Source organism: Idiotropiscis lumnitzeri, chromosome 11, assembly GCF_059441095.1.
Source record: "Idiotropiscis lumnitzeri isolate Australia: NSW breed Sydney's pygmy pipehorse chromosome 11, RoL_Ilum_1.0, whole genome shotgun sequence".
NCBI lineage: Eukaryota > Metazoa > Chordata > Actinopteri > Syngnathiformes > Syngnathidae > Idiotropiscis > Idiotropiscis lumnitzeri.
Genome location: NC_142401.1, coordinates 18,418,560 through 18,439,962, shown reverse-complemented (window position 1 = coordinate 18,439,962; position 21,403 = coordinate 18,418,560). Strand labels below are relative to the sequence as shown.

The 21,403-nt window shown below is 40.4% G+C and overlaps 1 protein-coding gene across 1 annotated transcript; it reads right to left on the bottom strand.

The window, feature by feature from the left end:
• Nucleotides 1-1,998: 1,998 nt before the first annotated feature.
• LOC148327762 (elastase-1-like) lies at nucleotides 1,999-8,672 on the bottom strand. Its single transcript, XM_088309060.1, has 8 exons — nucleotides 8,554-8,672; nucleotides 8,217-8,314; nucleotides 8,027-8,127; nucleotides 5,700-5,825; nucleotides 3,842-3,978; nucleotides 3,631-3,773; nucleotides 2,197-2,346; nucleotides 1,999-2,116 (listed from the first exon to the last, which is right to left on the bottom strand). Exons 1-8 carry the CDS (start codon nucleotides 8,591-8,593, stop codon nucleotides 2,105-2,107), a joined length of 807 nt encoding a protein of 268 aa, XP_088165186.1. The 5' UTR covers nucleotides 8,594-8,672; the 3' UTR covers nucleotides 1,999-2,104.
• Between the last annotated feature and the right edge of the window lie 12,731 nt (nucleotides 8,673-21,403).

Below are 21,403 nucleotides of genomic sequence, written 5' to 3'. Positions count from 1 at the left end.
ACAGGAGCTGGAGCCAATCCCATCTGACCAAGAGGTGGGGTACACACTGACCTGGTTGCCGGTCAATCACAGGGCACGTATAGACAAAGAAACATGCTCACTCACGTTCACAGCTATGAAAAAGAGTCTTGGATGAAGCTAACATATTTGTTCTTTGCCATGCATGCAAACGCCAAACAGGGATTCAAAACCAGGCAGAAACTGTGAGGCAAAAGAACTAACCACGAGTCGTTGACTTCCAACTTGCTCTATTCAACAAGCATGGATGCTATTGATTTATATTTATACAGGACCCAAAATAACTAAAGTCACGAGATAACATTTTGAAGACTATTATTATGCATCCATGGAATGATGTTAATTTTAAAGAATAAGTTGGAGATACTTGTAGTTGGTGTGAGATTTTGTAAAAGACAAAGTGGTTTCTCACTAAGCAGGCACTTACCATTAACAACTAACAGCCTGCAATTCACTTGACTACACAGCATTTTCTTGTCACATAAAAGCAACTGAAAGAATACTACCACATAGTTTTTTACGTGTCAAAACTCTTATTGGATGAAATGAGACGAAGCTGTAAAAAGCAGAGTGTTAAATCTCAGAATGAATCAAAATGTGCATATTCAATTCAGTATCATATGTTGTTTTTCTCTTTTCTCTTATGTCATTTTTGAACCCTGGCAACATGACCGCGATACTGTTGACTGGCCAGGTTTTGACAAAACTTCTCCACTTGCTGCTGACATCTGACTAACGGGGGTTTGATCGACAGCCTTACTTATTACAGAAGAGACTTGACGTCCTGGGAACTAAGTAATATAGTAAATTTATTTTGCACTTTTCCTTGGTCGCATAATGGGATTGTGGTTAGCATGACAATCGCACAGTTCAGGGTTCGAAATGACCTTTTTTGATCACCAGTCAATGTGGCTAAAGTTAGCAGCCAATCACACTTTCCACAATTCAATTAAAAAAAAATGGTCCCGGGCTCTGGCCTACCTGCGTGGGGTTTGCATGTTCTTCCCGTGTGTTCTCTGTGTTCATTCAAACTTTGTTGGATTATTGTTTGTGTTGCGTACCTTAGTGCAGTCTTTGTTAGTTGCAGTTTGTGTTGCAGTCAAGACCACACCAACCGAGAACAAGACGTACACGCACAAGACATTTGGAGGTCGAGAAAGAGATGAGACCAAGACTGTATATATCCATCCATTAACTGAACCACTTCTCCTCACGAGGGTCGCGGGGGGTGCTGGAGCCTGTCCCAGCTGTCATCGGGCAGGAGGCGGGGGACACCCTGAACTGGTTGCCAGCCAATTGCAGGGCACACAGAGACGAACAACCCTTCGCTCACACTCACACCCAGGATGTCACTGCTGATACTGCATTGGGGTTAGCACATCAGTATGTTTTCAAAAAAGTGAATTTGCGTTGGAGAACACGGAGTTTAAATAAAGCACTATAAAAGTGAACATCATTTACCATTTAGTATTGTGATTAAATTTGATGTTTATTTTTTGCTGATGAAAAGGTTAAACGAGATTGTCCAACCTACACTAGACAGACTCGCAGTAGTTGGCGCAAGCTACAAAATAAATTCAAAATTAATGATGGTATTACACTACACCCCCATGTAATGAGGAGACGGTGAAAAAAAAGATTAATACTACACAAACCTACTATATGTGACCTATGATTGGTTGGTGAACAGCTCACAGTGCACCCCGCTTACCAGGTGTCTCAACATGTCTGTGATAAGTTTCATCAAAGGACACCAAGGAACAAGTATTCTCTCTCTCTCTCTCTCTCTCTCTCTCTATATATATATATATATATATATATATACACACACGCATATATATATATATATATATATATATATATATATATATATATGCGTGTGTGTGTGGGGTGGGGGTGGGGGTGTGTGTGTGAGGCCATGATTCTCTGTTTTTAAACCCTTTTAAAATTTTAAAACGAGAAAAAATTCATCAATCAATGTTATGTACGTATATGAGCTTTATTTTGAGAGACGTTACTATGGTGGCCCAATGATGGACTAAACAAACAAAAGTTGACGTTCTGCTTCTTGTACTGCCGTGTTTGTTTACATCATGATCTGTGAACAAGAAAAGAGAAATATTGCGGCGAAATGAAGATGATGTCCACTCAATTATGGAAGTCAGTGACATCACCCACCGAGTCCATCCATTCGTTGTAGGCGGAAACGCGGGTGAAGACGGTGGGCTTCCTGAGAGTGTTGCATCCCCAGCCGGAGACGAAGCTAGCGATGCCGTGCACGTAGTATTTTCCGTTCACCAGGCAGTTCAGAGGGCCGCCAGAATCACCCTGAAGTGGTGCCACAAATCAAAGTGTTGTCAATCATAAAAACAAGACTTGTGGCATACAAATATCATGACAATCAAGCTAAATTCGAGCATTATTTCACTTCTTTGCAATCAAAGTCAGCAAAGTGCTGAAATCTGGAGTGTTAAGAGTGTTGTCTTTCACTCTCATCTACTCATAAAATGGCTGGGCTAACAATTGTTAATGTTAAATGTGCTCAATATTTGTGATTGCAAATCTGACTCAAAGTTCAGCGAAGCCACAGTTCCAATTGCCAGTTTTGATGACAATTGACCAATGACGAGAAACTAAAAAAAAAAAAATATGGACTAAGCTAAGCACTGACGGAAGTAGGTTTTCATCCATCAGTGTTTTGGACCACGCTGTGATCTTTTTTTATTGTTTATTTTTTTGAACAGACTAACATTGACGGACTGGTGGAATTTACGGATGGAAGCAACAATGAAAGCGCGATTAAAATAACATGACGGACTGATGATTACTGACTGTCGATGACGGATGGGTGCCCAGGCCACTGCTGGACATGCGTCCGCAATGGTGATTTATTCTCATTTCTCCAGTGGCGGGCCGTGCATTTTGCACCTAGGCCTTCAGTGAAGTCCAACTAAATCCGACTTGAATAAATCCCCCCATAACACCATCATTTATGACACCACGGCTGGAGAAATAATATAAAGAAACACACACACTACAAAGAGAGTGTTGGACGACCTAGCTTCTCTTTAAAAGTCCGTCTTGAAAATGGCCTCGCAAGCGTATCTGCAATTAAATCCACACTTTTCCCTCCTACGACCATTTGTGAAAAAAAAAGAATATATTTTCTATTTTCAAACCGTCGCCAGTTTCGACTTTCTGATGTGTAGATTGTTCCCCCTCACAAGTTAGTATCGAATCACAAAACGCGTTCATCGCCTTCAACGTAAGGCCAACGAGAAGGCTCGCTGTAACCAACTTGTGACCTGATTGGCTTTCACAACTGTCTATCAACTGTAGAAGCCCCTTTGCTCACACAGAACAGACGCCCGCATGATTGTATCTGAAGGCCTCGGACGAATAGTGCGTCCTGCTGGTATCTTGAAATCTGCCTGGCAACACAACCTGGCTGAATTCCGATTGGATAAAAACACTAACCTAAAAAATCAACACTAGGATAAGATACAACATCAATGTGAAGAATATGATAATGATTTCTTGATTATAATAGGCCAGCAGAGAAGGCCTTGAAGACCTTGATCGTCCACCACTGCATTTCTCAAGGGCACTCACATTGCATCCAGACTCTGCAGCTCCACCAGCGCACACCATGGTGGTCTTGATGGTGCTGCCCCACCAGCTGGGGCTGGTGCAGGTCTTGTGGTCCACCAGGCGAAGCTCAGCCTGTTTCAGTTGTGGTGACAGGTTTCCGCCAGCTGGAAACAAAATCAATGAACATGGGCACGGAAATGCCAAGAAATGAGCATACGGACGACGGACTCACTGGAAGTGAGTCCCCATCCGGTGATGTAGCAGAGGTTTGTGTGGGGCAGAATCTGTCCAGAGGGGGGCAGAGATCCCAGCTGCACGTAAGAGTTGAGGGAAGCCTCGGCAGACAGGCGCAGCAGGGCGATGTCATAGCTGTGGAGCCACATCAAAGTCAAAACCGATCAAAGTCTCACGGCCAAGTTTTGAGCTAGAGCCCATTCAGCATTGACTGCATCAAAATGATTGCATTTTAGCATCAGTAAAATAAGTAAAGCTCACTTCCCAGTTGAAATTGCTTCACATTTCTTTTCTTAATCCCTCAAAAAAATTCTTTTATCATGAGGGTGCTGTAGACTCTCCATGACAAAAATCTGCTGCATTTAAAAAGGGAAAACCACACGATGTCTATCAACAGGAAACTTGGGGTGCTCTGAGGCCTCAAATTTCATTGAAATCTACATCATTACTACTGTTGGAATCCATGAATGGGAAATCAAGTGTGCCGGGACTAACATTCTGGTTCTCGCAGAATCGATTTGAGAGATTTGAAAATGTGATCAGAATCGTTATACAGCTTCTTCAGACCTCGCTGAGAATTATTTGAATCAGTTATGTTGTGGCAGGGAGAGTCCAGACTTCTTATTTATGTGGTGAGTGTTTTGCTTCCCAGGGTTTCTTTGTTTGAGTTTTGATTTTTATTAGCACTTTGTTGATTATGTCTTTGGATCCTACCTGTTAATAGATATAGTTCAGTCCACCCTGCAGCCTGTCTTCGTTTGCGTCCATGCATTTGGGTCCACAACAACGTGCTAACCTTAATACGTATACCATTTAGATTAGTTATGTTTTTTCTTCTGAAAGAAAAACACTAGGTTGCCCGTCAATCAATCTAAAGTAGCATGCTTTAAGTTTCTTTTAGTTTCGTGAGGTTCTCATAATTAATTCTGTTGCATAACATTTATATACTATTTAAAAATTGCCCCTTGAGTAACTCATAGTAAAGTTTACAAACAGCAAAAAAAATACTTAAATAAAAAACTGAATTTCAAACCATTTTATCAAAATATAACTCCCTCACTTTTTTTTTTTAATCAAAATCGAAAATCGTTAGGAACTGGAATCCAATTGGAGAACCAGCATTAGCAAAATTAAAACGAATCCCAACCCGAGTCATTACACACATGAACGAAGGAGAGGCTGTAATATAATCCCTCGTGGTGTATACAAAATATTCTTGTTGCTATATAACATTGAACGACTGCTTCTGGATTGGTCAGAATTACTTGGAGCATGCCCAATTTGAAATTCATGCAAATAAAAAAATATATATTACTGTAAAATGCATATATTGTATACATACATATATATATTTCCCAAAATAATTGTAAATGTCAGATTTCTTTATGCAAATTTCTGTTGGGATATCCGAATGAAAATTAGGACTGCAAAAGTCAATTTATGGGAAAGGATTTGCATTTCAGTGAACTGATTTCACCAATTTTGATCATGATTTTTTTCATTTTTTTGAAAACCAAGATATTTAATTCTTGATTGTTGAATTGACACATTGACTTCTGCAAATATTCCCGGATTTCTACGGTCGCCATGGAAATGAGGTAATATTTGGTATGTAGACTGTGGTGTGTAGATATATTTCTTAAATTTAACACAAGTGAGTTATTTTTGATAGATTTCAGTTGTATTTAGCTTTTCAGTTCAATAAATTATTGCGTTTAATCTTCCACTGCTGTTTGTTTTTAAACTTTTATTAAACTGTATTAAGTCTTGTTAGAAGTATATGTCTTGTTGGGACTGGTGAGTGTCTCTGCCTTAACATAAAAACATGAAACAAAAAACATGTTATGTTTCCTCACCCGGCAGCCACGTTGTTGGAATTCCATCTTGGGTGGATGTAAACCTGGCTGACGCTCATGACCTGCTCCCTGCCGCTGTTGCTGTTCAGGTCGTGCTCGCCCAGCACCACACGCCACGTCCTACGGCTGAAGAGAGACAAATACACGGAGGAAATCAATAAACAGTAAAACACTCACATTTGGCCGTTTAAAAATAGTTCCGGTTTGAAGGCAAGAGCAACTCTGCTCTCAAAGTGTGCCACTGCCACACTAAATGATGTTCTGATTTTCAAAGGTGTGGTTTTATATTTAACGTAGAACTTCCATTCAACTGAAAAATAAATGCATAGAATTAAACCTCTCTCATATTCCTTTTGTTCTAATGTCATGGGTACCTTTTCAAAGACACCACTCTGAATATCGATAAATGTAATATTACCCAAAAGGATTCAACATAAAATCTCGGAGTTATATTTGACGCAACTATGTCATTTCAAATGCACATTAAAAATATTACTCGAACTGCGTTTTTTCATCTGCGTAACATTGCTAAAATTCGCCCAATTCTATCAACGTGTGACGCGGAAATCTTAATCCATGCGTTTGTTACGTCTCGCCTCGACTATTGTAACGCTTTGCTCTCGGGTCTCCCCATGTCTAGTATTAAAAGTCTGCAGTTAGTTCAAAATGCAGCAGCTAGACTCTTAACTAAGAAGTTTGATCATATTACCCCGATATTAGCCAATTTGCATTGGCTTCCGGTCCACTTGAGATGTGATTTTAAAGTTCTGCTACTTACTTTTAAAATATTGCACGGCTTAGCACCTTCCTATCTCGTTGACCTCGTGGTACCATATGTTCCGTCCCGAAACCTTCGCTCACAAAATGCTGGTCTTTTAGTGATCCCGCGAGCCAAAAAGAAGTCTGCAGGTTCTAGAGCGTTCTCTATTCGGGCACCAATGCTTTGGAATGCACTACCCTCAGATATTAGAGGCGCCACTTCAGTAGAAATGTTCAAAACACTATTAAAGACGCATTTATACTCTTGTGCATTTAGCTGAAATATTTGTTGGCCTGTTTACTGCCGCTTTTTTTTTTTCTCTTTTGTTTTCTTTTCTGCCCCCTTTTCCCCCGGCTGGGGGATTAGGTGACGGTGACCCACTAGGAAGTTTAAAGGCATTGACCAACTGGGCATGCACCTGTTCCAGTGATGTCGTCTTCCTGCAGCGCGACATTTGATCAATTTATTTATATACTTTAGCATCTAATTTAATTATTTGTTGGCCTGTTTACTGCCGGTTCTTCTCTTTTCTGCCCCCTCCTTCCCCTGCTTGGGAATTAGGTGATGGGGACAGGCTTTGAAGATTACGGCACTGACGAACCGGGAAGGGACCTGCTCTGCCAAAGTCATCTTCATGCAGCGCCTTTTCTGATTTCCTTATATTTCAGCACTTCATTGAACTACTTGTTGGCCTGTTTGCTATTTCTGTTCTTTCTTTTCTGTTCCCAATTCCCCGAATTAGGTGATGGCGATTCACTTGGAAGTGGCTGTACTGAATTTACACCAACTGACTGGTACAAGATCGAAGGCTCATCTTCGGATATGCTGCCATGGATATTACTTCCTGCAGCACTTCATTCAATTGACTCTTATATTATCTCATCTATTATTGCATAGCATCATTGTATGTGTCAAATGTTGCCCAGTTGGCATCCATTGCAGCCTGGTCATCCTGGAAGGGGGATTCCCCCATCTGTGGTCCCTTCTCAAGGTTTCTCACTTTTCCCCTAATGAGGTTTTGTGAGTTTTTCCTTGCCCTTCTGGGGGTTAAGATCGGGGTTGTCGATTGTGGCTATGTAAAGCCCTTTGAGACTGTCTGTGATTAAGGGCTATACAAATAAAATTGACTTGACTTGACTTGACTTAATACATGCAATGATTCAACTGCATAATCAAATGTATAAAATACTGATGACATTGTTTTCAATTTACTTTTTCCCCATGATTTTTATTGCAATTTTTGGGGGGTTTGCTATATCAATGACTGCACTCCACAAAGTGGGTAGGCAAACATGCAAATATAGCCATTTTATCTCATCAATGTATACATTGTCGTCTACAGTATTTTGCAGAAGTGAGAAAAATACTAAATAATTCATTCCTTAAAAATGCCAATCAAATAAAGGGGCTTATGTGATTTTGTGGTGCAACAAGAGTAAAGTATGGAAAAAAAATATCACATCATATCACGCAGTAATAGTAGTAGTGTACCAATTGTTTTCCTGACTAGGAGGGGGATGCCCAACCCATGTTTCCAATATATAAACACGTAAAATAATCCTGTTACCTGTCCACGCAGTGAGCAGCAGTCATGACCCAGCCTCTCTCAATCAGGGTTCCTCCACATGTGTGGTAGAAACTGGAGCCAGATCGGTACTGAAGAGAGATCTAACAGGAGCGGGACACGATACATGTGTATCTAAGCCTTATCTGCAGAATTTCTCTTTTCGATCTGATGAGTTTTACACTGCATTTACCTGCCAAGGCCAGGAGTTGGGCCGGGCCACCTCGCCTCCCACGACCCTCTCCAAACTGTCCTCCAGGTACCTGGGCTGGGGCTCCAGCTCGGCCAGCACTGTTGGAGGAAGATAACACATTTTAAACACGATTTTAATGCACCGAAAAAGCGAACGAGTGCAAAAGACAGAGCGAGAGGGAGAATAATACACTGCACTTCCTTTAGCTTCACTAAGCTTAAAATGACTGACAAGGTGACAGTAAGCGGCCTGACGGAGAGAAAGAGGATCAATAATGAGCATATAGTGTGCTCGCGTGTGCTCGTGTGTGCACGTATGTGTGCTGTCGCTTTCTTACCCAGGGCTGCCAGAGTTGTCAAGACCAAAAACCTCAGCATGTCTGGGAAGCGTCACTAACGTTTCTGAAGAGTCGCAGATGTTTTTCTGCTTCTTTTATACCTCAACGCAACCTTCAGTTTTTTTGTTATAGAATTGTGTGTGTGTGTGTTGGGGGGGAGGGGGGGCATGCGTGTGTGTGTGTGTGCGCTGTCCAGCTATGCACCTGTTGACTGTCCCACAGTGTGTTATCACTCTCAGTTATGGCTAAGAATTGAGAAATGACACGTAGACTGGATCAGAGTCATGGCATGAGTCACACGGTTGTTTTAAAGAAAGTAGAGGAAAGGAGAAAAATATTTGCACAAACATGCTGTTTCCATGATTTCACCTGTGGCTGGCCACCTCTGGAGAGGGTGTCTGGTGTTAAGGCGGAAACGCCCAGTGACACTACTGACAATGCGTCCTAAATTATAATTTAGCCATCTACCTTTCCACCAGTCACCACCATTCACAAAACAAATATTCTCAAGAATGTGCCAGCACAAAGGTATTTACACCATTTCTTTTGTAAATCAAATGGGACAAAATAATCAAGGGTTGACTAAAGAATTGACTTTTACAAAAAACATTGACGTAGAAGTTGGTTCCCTGTAGTGCACTGTTGCTTGACGTGTTCATTCTATTCTATTTCTATTCTATTCTATTATATAATTTTCACAATTTGCAAAATTAGCAGAATCGATTTTGTTGCCATGACAACCGGAGACAGGGCTAGGGTGACAAGGTGCACAGCTATTCAGTGTTATCAATTTAGGGGCTTTTCCACTACCTGTAGCAAGTACTTTTTTCCAAAAGAAAATTTACGAGCAACAAATCTAGCAACTTTTTGTGGTGGTACTGGAGACCAGATCAGGACATCATTTGCGTTCAGCCTGCAAATGAATGGCACTTGCACTGGGCCACATACGCCTCCCATAAAGCGACTGCACTGGTAGATACGTCATCTGTCACAAAAGCAATGCCGCTTCTCACCCAATAGTAGTATTTCAGCCGCAGACGAGAATGACGTGACATCATCTTTTGCAGACGTCGCAATTAAATGAGGAGCTCAAGGAGCGTTGCCTCATATTCTCAAAATATTTCTCCCGACTTGCTAATGGTGCATTAGGAGATGATGAAATGAGCAGCTACACGCGGGACCAAATTGATTTCTGTAAACACTGCGCCACGTGGTGTGGTTTATATGGTGCACATCACTCGTCGTTGTGGTTTGTGCACATTTGCGTCACAACACATATGCGTTGCATTCACATTAGAAGTTGCATTTGTTTTTGTAATGTATACACCTACGTAATAAATCTGAATTGGGCATTATGCCTTACGGTGTTATGTAGTCGATTGTGTTCACTCCCACCACGGCGGAAATGCTCATTTCTAACTGTACCTGTCGGAAAGACAAAAAGAAAGAAAACTCCATCCATGTGCACAGTTTGATTGCGCTTTGCACTTGACTTGCGCTGGTTACCAAAATAGGGCCCTCTGTGTGTGTTTTCTTAAATGTCTTGTGTGTTAAATCAAAGTTTCTTTGTAGGATCAATATTAATGCATTTATGCTTATGAGAAAAGAACACATTGTCGGTAAAGGAAGGAAACTAGGGTGAAATGAAGCGTGTTAATTTATTCTGAACTTCACTCTTGCCCAAATCTTCCAAATAAAGATCACTTTTTCTTGCACCTCTCCGGTTAAAATGATGAAACGGCGCGCAAAGTCTTAGTTAATAATTACATCACAGCCCTCATGTGTTATACTTGAAATAGACGACGAGCATGAGGAGATAAGCGTGGGAAAACGTGGCCCTGGTGTCATCTCCCCTGCACAACAACAGTTTGCATTACACGACTATACAGCAGAATTCAATCACATACACAAAATATATGTTTAATTTACAATTGGGAGAGAAATGAGAAAACTAAGCGGAAAAAATGAACACAGTGTGGAATAAAAGTGAGCGTCAGTGAAAATATTTCCACTAGAGCTTTGCAATATTTGAGATTTTCGTATCGATTTCGGTAAACACTGCAGCCAGTATCGGTGATAACGAAACCAAGTAGTTTTAGGTTCAGAAAATATTATGGTATTTTATAATTTGTCATATTGAATAACATGTTTTATGCAAATTAGATGTTCTTATTGAGTTCTTAACCATGCCATAATCGATTATCCTTACTGGAAAGAAATCTGAAAAAAAGAAACGTCGGCCACTGAATTTCCTCTAGTCCAGGTACCTTCTCCTATCTGATTGGATATGGTCGCACTGATTAGCTTATTTACTATTGCTGTGGTTTCCTTTCCACTGGTCTCGCCCCGTTGGTCAGAGAGCACGCAAGAGGAAATATTGCACACTCTGCTGGTTGAGAGTGTACTTCTGGCGTGCCCAAGAACAGTAGTTGAACAGCAACAGTGCCCCTTCATACTCTCTGTACCACTCTTTTGAAAGTGCATACAAAAAATTTACAAAGCATATTCAGTTTGAACTTGTAATAACCTGTAGTAAAATGTAACACAGACTCAGTCAACTAAAATTCTAAATAATTACAGCTTTCTTTCTGCCATCCTTGTTTCTCTGATGCTTCCACACACCGCTGTCATTGGCGACAAATGTGTCCCATTCATTTACGCAAGTGCTAAAAAAGGAGGACCCACGAGAAACAAAAAGAAATACATGTAAAGCATTGATACTACTTGGTATTGATACGATACCAATACTCACTATAGCATTAATTCTATTGCTATCGAACTGCACGGTCCTCATTCTAACAGGTGGACAGAATTTCACTGTTGATACAAATATGTCTGGTGTCTGTAGCAAAGTCCGGCCAATGTATAGTTGCTGCCTATTAAAACAAAAAATCTTGAATGGGAGCGATGGATGCACAAGATAAATCCAGCTCCCACCCACCCCATTCAACCAAGCAACCCACCTTTGTGTGCCACGAAGCTAAGCACTCCAGAGTCCAAGTATACGAGCAATTAAAAAAACTCAATTGTCCATAATGTGTCCTCGTTTCCACAGTCGTTAAGCTTTTACTGTCAAAAAGCAAAAGAGAGTACATGATTACTCCAGTGTGAGAACTGGCTCCTAAAACATTTCCCCCACACTGCTTTTGAATGGTGGCTGGATTGATAGATTATTTTTCCACAGAGGTCCTCAAAGTAAAATGTGTATTATTGTTCTTTAAAGCCAAAAATTGCGCTGATAATCCCAACAATAGGTTTCCGATCAGTGGAAAGCTCCCTAAAGTGTGTGTGTCTTTAACAGAAGACTCTTAATTAGACAGGAAGTCATTAAAAGTGAATGGATTTGGGATTACTTCCTTATCGGGCCATTACAGTGATATCCAGCCTGTGTGTTAATTGAGTGTGCCCCAAGATGGTGGCAGGGATTAAACGCTGCGCCACTTTGTCGTTGACGGGGGACATCGTGTCCACGTATCAAACCCTAACCACTATCGCCGTGGAAACCTCCGTTTACGTCCATGGTATGTTGAGATCAAAGTCGGGGAGTGTTAGGGGATGTGTTAATTAAAGATGTTTGCACTTGATACCGCCTCTGTCTTGTTAATGAAGACCACATTTGGTTCCCATGAATGTCTTAGACGCACATACACACACACACACACCCCTCCACACACACATTTCGAGCACAATCGTCTTGTTTTTGTGACCTTCCTGGGAAGCCCTGAAACTTTGACAGGGCCTTCCCCTGAGCTTCTTATCACTGAATTCAATGCTCTTTTTTGTGGGGCCCAGATTTTTGGTCCCCACAAAAATTTGGTCCCCTACAGTGGGTGTGCTGTCCGATGTTGGTCCCCAACATGTAATATACAAACACACACACACACAAACAAATGCACGCACACGCACACGCACACAAGGCAGACAAAAGTGAGAGAGTTACCCCCACACACCCCCACGCAAACACACACACACATATATATATATATATATATATATATATATATATATATATATATATATGGAGAGAGAGAGAGAGAGAGAAACAAACGTCAAACATCTTTAGTATCAAGATTTGTTAAAACATATTTTTGGTTCAAATCAAAAACAAAGAAATAGAGTTGGGGAGGATAGTCAAACAATATGGTTCAGGCGATGACATTTTGCCACCAAAACATGAAATTTGCCATTGAAAAAAGATTTTTGGGGGAAGAAAATAACCTCATTCGCCTCACAAGAAATGTTGCCATGAAATGTGCCTCAAAACACATTGTCGTTTTGCTTTACGTACTTCATACCAATGCAGTATCTTTAGACTGAAAAAATTATTTCGACCACTAAAACATGCCATCAAAGCACTACATTGGCCAACAGATTTTTTTTTTTTTAATTTAAGCAGAAATGCACGCATACTTTTCTTGATAATTGTGTTGTGCTGATTCTGAATCGCCCTCTTATTTTGTAGCAAGTTTCATAATAATGATATATTACTAATAAGATAAATAATAAGAATAATAATGGTGGGTGCAGTGGTTGCTGGATTCGCACATCCGCCTAACAGTACAGAGTTTAAGGGTTCGAATTCAAGCACTGCACCCATTCCTGCGTGGAGTTTGGATGTTCTCCCTGTGGCTGCGTGGGGTTTCTCCGGGAGCTCTGGTTTTCTCTCACATTCCAAAAACATGCATAGTAGGCGAATGAAACACTGAATTTTCTTTAAGTGTTGATTTAGGGCCAGGTTCGGCAACAGGTGGATTTATTTTCAAAAACTTCATGGCTATAAATAACAACACACTCATGGTAAAATGCATATTGTGCAAACTTTTATAGGTCAAACATGATACCCACAAAAATTACCGATAAAAACTAATGGGCTAGGAAAAAAAGGTAACAAAGTAAGCATCAAATACATTTAGGTTGTGATTAAAAATTCTTCCACAAAAACATTCTAGTTTAACGATAAAGCATTAAAATTGTATGTGCCCCCCCACCCCCGGAAAACATTATATTTTGCCTCCAAAACAATACATCTATCAATCATCATCCATCCATCTATTGTAGTGCATAAAATATGTGTGGAAAGTGAGCCACTGACTTGTCTGCGAGATGTAATTGCCATTAAACAAAAGTGGAAACAATCGATGCGACCCACACCACCAACACCAACATCATCACTTCTCTCGCTCTCACTTTCGGTCTTTACATTCCCTCTTGGCTCTCATTTAAGTCTACGCATCATCTTTTCCGTAAAGGTCCTGTAAAGGTAGTGAGCTTGTGTGTTTTATCAGGGTTGGGTGATGCATTCAGCCGGGTAGAGGAAAGATAATCTGCTGGGCTACAAGTGCCTGATTGATTCTGGTAGAGTAGTGGTCATCCATCTTTGTGTTGGAAGAGGCAGCTGCTGCTTTTACTTCACTTTCTTGGTCCTCGCTCTCTCTCTCTCTCTTTCTCTCTCTAACATTCTTGGCGTGATGCTGTTGGGTTCTAGCTCAAGGTCAGTGGCGTTCGGGTGAAAAAAAAGTGGTGAGGCACGAATCACTTACCAGTAAAAGGTACAGTACAGTACTATCACATAAGCTGCTTTTCTATTGGACCGTTTCCACCGTAAAAAGGCTGGGCTCTGCCTTTGTCGTTGCTTTTCCCTTTTCCATGACAATTTTCCAGGGCTGGCGCGGTTAGAATGGAACCACTGCTCGGTGGTGGTTCAAAAAACCACGGCGAGAAGGGCCTTGACATCGCTGTCATCTGACTGGCTTACAATGTGGCAAGTAATTCCACTGCACATGTCCTTTTCCTGGTAAGTGAGCGAGATAGAGCTGCTGCATATTTCTTAAAATAGAGTATGCAGTACACATATATTGTGTTTTACGACAATATTTAACCATATTAACAATCCCCCAAAAAATGGTACCATGGGTTTTTCTGCTGCCTCTGCGATCTGACCCGGATAAGCGGCAGATAATGGATGTATGGATTTACTATACAGCTGCAGCTCCCGCCTCAGGGAAGGTGAAAAGGAGTGGCCGCCCGTTGCTTAAGACAACGAAGGCTGACAACGTTGAGCTGCCACTGGTGGCAGCAACTCACTATATATATTTATATATATATATATATATATATATATATATATATATATATATATATATATAAATGCGCCTTATAGTCTAAAAAAATAAGTATGGTACTTTTTTCACCACACTGCCTTCTGTTGTTCCAGATGGGACTCCTTTCCTAATCCAAAACTGTTCATGTCCATGTTTTAACAGCAAACATGCACAATTAGAATCAAAAGTACAGGCATTAAAAAAAAAACAATTAAAACAATATTCCTCATTGCTACACTATCTGCTTAAAGTATCACATTTTAATTACAGGTATTCCTGGCTGGAAGGATGGGGACACATTTAAAAGGACATACATTTTTTTAATTCACTGTGTGTAAAATGTGTATGGCGTTGTACATTATGTTCGAGACTAATTAAAACACGTAAGAGCAGCTTTTGGCGCTCAGTTCATTTCACCTCACTTTTATACCTGTCACTCTGATTTTTCCTCGGGAGGGCAAGCCATGAAAATGATGTCAATTAGATGGTTTCAACAGAGGGAGCATCAGGTTGTTTGAGCATCTAGGGTGACAGCATGGATTGTTATATATTTTAATTAAATTCCCCACATGTGACAGTGAAAAATGTAGTCTTCAGTTTAATTAAATCAACATGAGAGACAGTGAGAAATGTACTGTTCTCTTTTTAAGGAGACCTATGCAATTATTTAATGATTAAAAATCATTTATAAATAAAAGGTATTTGACATTCTTAATGCTTAACACCCAAGACTTCCATAGTCCCTCTGGCTTATATATTAGAAAAAAAATAGAGTGCAACAAGTCAATAACAAATCTTTTTCTGGTGTTATTAGAGACTGTAAACTCCCTCCATAGGACCAGATGTTCACCTCTTCACGTCTAGACTGCAAATGAATGGTGCATGCGCTGGGTCACCATTTTTCACCGTATTTTACCATATTCCTCCATAATATGCAGATTCAATTGCATTTTGTGAGTGACAACAAACAGCTTGAAGCCTCTATTTTTTGAAGAATTGTTCACCATCTGCCATACAGCTTGCTTGTGAAGTGAGTTGATTTCATTGCCACCCTACAGCATTTACCGTAAATGGTCATTTTTTTGCTCTCAAGTCAAAGCAAAAATAAATAAATAAATCAGACAAATGATGGCTTCGTCGAATCACTCGTATCTGAAGACAGTCTCATATTCCCCTTTAAGTGCTCATATTTTTGTCAGTGTAGAATATGATACAGTTCTTCTCCCTTTCTCTTTCGCAAGAACATTTGGAGATTTCCTCATATTTCTCCCAAAATAGATGCAGCTGTGTTCATAAACACGCATACATGCACACGCACACACACAGATTGCTGCAGTCAACCACAAGGATGTACTTAATTCATTTATTCTCTTTGTGTTCAGTCCAACATATTTAAGATACAGAAAGTGAATGGACTAATTTTAACACTGACTGATGATTAAAATCCATCCATTATTCAAGCCGCTAATCCTCACAAGGGACGCACGGCGTGCTGTAGCCTAACCGAGCTGTCTCAGGGCAGTAGGCAGGGTACACCCTGAAATGGTTGTCAGCCAATCGCAGGACACATAGACGGACAACTATTCACACTCACAATCACACCTAGAGACAATTTTGAGAATTCAATTAACCTACTTATGCATGTTTTTAGAATGTGGAAGGAAACCGGAGAAAACCCACACAGGCATGGGGAGAACATACACAAACGCCACACAGGAAAGCCGAAGCTGGAAAGGAACCCTGCACCTTTTCACTGTGAGGCCATCATACGAACCAGTTGTCCACTGTGCCGCCCCTCTCGATTATTAAAACGAGGGAACAAATTAACATGCGTTCTTACTGCTCTTTTAGTATGCATGATGTACTCCACATGACCAACAAAGCACACCACACTCATACTGTAAATATATATTTCACATTTGTTTCATTGTCTGTCCTGAAAAAATCCCCTTTAACAAATCCCACACCACAGGATAATCTCTGGATAATCCGGCATTTTGGGTGTTGCTCACTCTGATCGCACGGGAGGGAAAATGCTCAAATTTGGTCTGATTGTCGTTATGGGTGAATCCTACTTCAGGGAGTTAAAAATAAGAACACATTGGCATACTACACTTTAAATACAGGCTTTCAAGTCAAAAGCAGCTGGAGGTAATTTATAAGTATCCCTGTAGAGCATGTTTTATGGACAGGCATGAAAAGTTACTGCCAGCTATTTAATTTTCAATGAAAGCTAATTCCTTTCATGTCACATTGTAGACTGGCTCCAATATTTTTTCCGTATCTGGAATATGCAGAGGTACAATGCGATGTACTTCGGTTTGCTTTGCAAGAACAAAAAAGAAGAAAGAACAAAAGAAAGCAAGTGAAGAGAAGGGGACTGGGAGGTGAGAAGGGAGGCTTTTGTGTGAATATTTAATTTGCTGTTATGGAAAAGAAGTAATTAGGATTCATTTCTCCTGGAGTCAGACGTTAAAAGGGTCGAGGATATGCCCCAGCTGGGGAACATTTAGACAAACTCCGGCAAACGAAACAACAAATTATGTTATTATTCCACAAGAGAGGAAAATACTACATTTGGGGAACATATGTACACACTGATGATTTTAGTTGAACGATTGGTGGGGCAACACCTGCTTACAGTAGTTCGGCTACTCAGCAGAAAAAGTATCATACACAAATTGAGCCTTGGCGCAAATACTGAAAAAACAGCCCTAAAATGTTTATAATTGTTTATATTAACTTGTTCAATGCCAGCCTTCTTAAAATAGACCCTATTTAGTGCCAGGCAATTTATAGCATTCTAACAGATCTTTCAAGGCTCACAGCAAATTGTGTTGTATGACTGACTTATGACTTATATTAACACCAAACGACCAAATGAACGATCAAACGCTTTTCTTTCATCACAAAAAAAAATAGTTTCTACTTCATTACATTTTTTAGTAGAATCGACCTACACATATATTGGACGAAAAAAAAGGGAAAAAAAACTTTGTGAAAAAATACACTGTAAATCTGCTGGTCTTAATTCAACACCATAGAGTGTTAATTTTAACATGGGCAATGTGTCTATTTGCATCTACAGTACCCAGTGTTAAAGTAACGTTCACTATGTGTTAACCGGTGTTCAAAGAGCAATTACTAAGTGTTGAATGTTCAACACCTAATAGTGTGTTACAGCAACAAAATGTAGTGTTGACAGCGCACTAATAATGATACGACAGAGTCTTTAGATTATCACTAATTCTAGTTGTTGCCAACACTAGAGTGGGGAAAATACCCCATGCCTAACTACTGTTACATAAAAAGCATCGGATTTTAATGAAATTAATTTCAGACAGCTCATATGAAAAAAAGCACAAAGTCTTTCAAGAGTTTCATGTTTCATCTATTTTCTGAAGATGAGCCCAGAGCAACTGTGATGTCATTTTCAGTGAACAGGAAGTTGCTGCTTAATTTGAATTCCACATACACAATATTTATCAGACTATCAAGTTTAGATTAGTAGGGCTTCATAGAACTCCTTTTTTGGTTTACTTTGACGCCATTATAGCTCAAATTAAACATACAAAGAACATCACAAAGAAATGAGATATCATGGAAAATCATCAGTTGATCTCCCTGAAAAGCCCCACCAGTGAGTCTTTGGTTGTGGTATAGCTAGACCAGAGCTTTTAGCTGAACATTTGTCGTGGACCTTCTCCTGCTAGAAAACACAAGTTTGTGTATGCTCTTGCTTTTTTTGCGGAGTTTACGACAACATTTTTATAAAGTTTGGCTAGAAGACATCCAGATTCACCACACCACACGGTGTAGCTGTTAATGCTGCTGGATCCGAGTGAGTGAAGAAGGAATCCAACGCTTCTTGAGAGGTAGTGCCAAATCATGGGATCTATGTGTAGTTGGACAGTGTGTTTACACAAGAAAGCAATGTTGCGGGTATCAAACACCCTGACCTCCTAGAAGAAGTTCACGTCAAGTTGCCCATGAGACTTGTTCTTTGGGACTTTCTCCTCTGCATTGTTGGCCTGCTTTGCAACGCTGAGTTAAAAATATGGAAAAATGTCTGTGTATATTGGTAGACATTGAGGTTATGGTAATGCATTGGCTCAAGTCAATTCTTTACTTGTTGAAGATTTTTCCCCTTCAATCCAAAAGGCTTCTTCATTCTAAATTTTTAGGTTTGTATAAATGTCTCTGGTGAATGGCACAACAGTGGAGACAACATATTTCACTGGTTCAGAGTCAACAGCTCATTAGCATCGCAAAAATAAGGAACATTCCTTTGAGGCCAACAACATCCAGATTCTAAATAAGGGTGGTTTGCTAGTTTGAAAGAGGTGTGAAAGGAAACCCTTGACGTCAAACTCGAAAAGCCGTCTCTGAACAAGGCTGAGTTTTGAGGAATCACCTATCGTCTGCTTGCAACAATGTCCTGACAATGCTTCCTCATTCCAAGGGTAGTGTGGGTCTAAGAAGCTCTTTTGCCGCCAGGTGGGTGAAAGACTGGTTGGGATACTGAACCGTCCTTCACCAGCCAAATTGGGCAAGGACAACCCCAAGGTGAAACTCTTTCAACAAACAATAAAAGTCCACTTCCCAGTGGCCAAAGCCACCACAGACTGGATGCCAGTCAATGTTAACAGTGTTGTTGTTTCCATAAAGACCAAATCCTTGTCGAACCTGAGAATTCAAACTAGCCAAGCAGAATGAAGAAGCATCATTACCCAAAAACATTTTTTGGCACAAAAGTTCCCTCCGCAATAAGCCTAACAAAACTCTGACAGCCTCCTTGTCCTTCATTTGCTTCGAGCAGGTTCTGATACGAAAGTAGCTGACAATAAAAATATAATGGACTGGCCCGATGCCTGCTATGTTGTCAAGTACTGAGCAGGCAGCCCCCGTCACACTTGAAAGTAAAAATGTCTGTTTTCTGCATGTATAACCTTTGCACAATTTATTTGGAGAAGGGACAATTCCTCAGGGAGTTTTGCATTCATGAAACTAATAGAGAGATGGCTGAATGTGGCATTGCACATGCCAAAAATGTAATATCACTCAAGGTAGAGGAGGAAGTGGGAGGCGTTCTGTTGCGGGATCCTTTTTTGTTGTCAATAAAGACGCCCTTGACTGATAATGATGAGCACCCACTGAGGTAGTATGCATTTGTCTGGGCAGATTCTCATTATTACATCTAACGACCATCTGTCTGTGGGGACCTTGTCTGTCACCTTCTGCTTATCTGATGAGGTCGCTTTCTGGACAGGTGCCAAGACAACTGGTGGACGAATGTATGTGTCGGCCTGGTGGCCGTCCGCAAATCGACTCACATCCTCAGGGTTGAGAGCGTCTCGCTTCCTGTTAGTCCCGTGATCCCTGTCAGCTTTCTCCTGAGTTGGTGGCAGCTGAGCCGTTCAGCCTTGGCCCAGAGTAAAAGCCCGTCTGCATGAGCCAAGAAACGGGGAGTTATTGATCATCAACATCGTTCAAATCAAATATCAAAGGCAACTTCAGCTAATTCTTTCTTTGTCTTTACTCTTTCTTGAACACGTGTACCTTTTTTGCTCAGTACGGTCATGGTCTGTTTGTTGTTTTTGATCTAGTATTTAGTTTCATGTTTTTCCTTGTTTAGTGTGTGTCTTGTGCTATTTGATTGTGTTCACCTGTGCTTGTCGTTCCGTTCCCTAGTGTGAACCAATCAGCTCCCTCAAACCCTTTGTGTCTTGTCCAGGTGTTCCTCGTTGTCCCGTTACTTTGTTTGTATTTAGTTCCCCGGTTGCGTTCAGTTCTTGTTGGTACATTGTCGTTGTTCCTGTCACCGTCCATGTCGTGTTCATTTCTGTTCTCATTTTCCTGAGTCAAGTCCTTGTTTCGTTGGTCCCTCTTATTTTGTATTTTTTTATTTTCCCTGTACCTTGTTTGCCTTTTTATATACAATTAAATAGCATTGTAAAGTCAACATTCAGGTCCACATGTGAAACCACGGTACTTTATCAGTAAGTAGTCCCATAAATAAAAGCATACGCTTGTGATGTTTTCTGAAACTACACGAGAGTGAGATTCTTGTACAGTGGGCTCCCGCTATTCGTTGGGGATAGTGCCTGACAATAGCGAAAATCCCCGAATGATTGACCCTCATTATCACTACATTGAAAAAAACGGAACCTCTAATAACCGTCTTCCAATTTAAAAAATAAATATTTTGAGTAAAACATTTGTGAATATGTGTATCTGTGGGTGCCAAAACTTGAGTATGCGGTTCTTTACTGTAAACTGGATCATGACTAACTTGACTTTCTGTTTAATTTTGGCCATGTTAACTTGAAACATTTTCATGCGCCCTGTTGTGATTGGCATAGTTGCCAAATTTCCTGCCCATTGGTGGCATTTGTTAGTATTTCTAACTTTACAAGGGTCACTGTTAACTGAGTTTTGGGGTGATGTTCAGGACTTCTGAAATACGTACATTTTGAGTTGACAAAAATTGGTGAATTTAGCAAAAGAAGCCTATTTTCATTCAAAACGATCTTGGGAGTCACAGCGTTTAAGGTTCTTGTTACTAGTTACGGTTATTTTTTCACTGAGAATTGTTCCCCCTGAATTGAAATGCAAATAAAAGCCAAAATACAAGACATACTCTGTCTTTGCTGCTTTATAGTGTGATCTTGCATGGAAAAAGAGCTTCTATTTTTACACCAGCCTTTACTCTATAATGAATAAAGTACGTTTCCTTCCAGCACAAGTGC

What these genes read in the sequence shown, in the direction of transcription:
- LOC148327762 (XM_088309060.1), bottom strand. Translation starts at nt 8,593, where the DNA reads ATGCTGAGGTTTTTGGTCTTGACAACTCTGGCAGCCCTGG. An exon ending in GACAACTCTGGCAGCCCTGG is followed by an intron (nt 8,315 to 8,553) that starts GTAAGAAAGCGA and finishes TTCCTCCAACAG; the next exon opens with TGCTGGCCGAGCTGGAGCCC. An exon ending in CGGATGGGGACTCACTTCCA is followed by an intron (nt 3,774 to 3,841) that starts GTGAGTCCGTCG and finishes TTTTGTTTCCAG; the next exon opens with CTGGCGGAAACCTGTCACCA.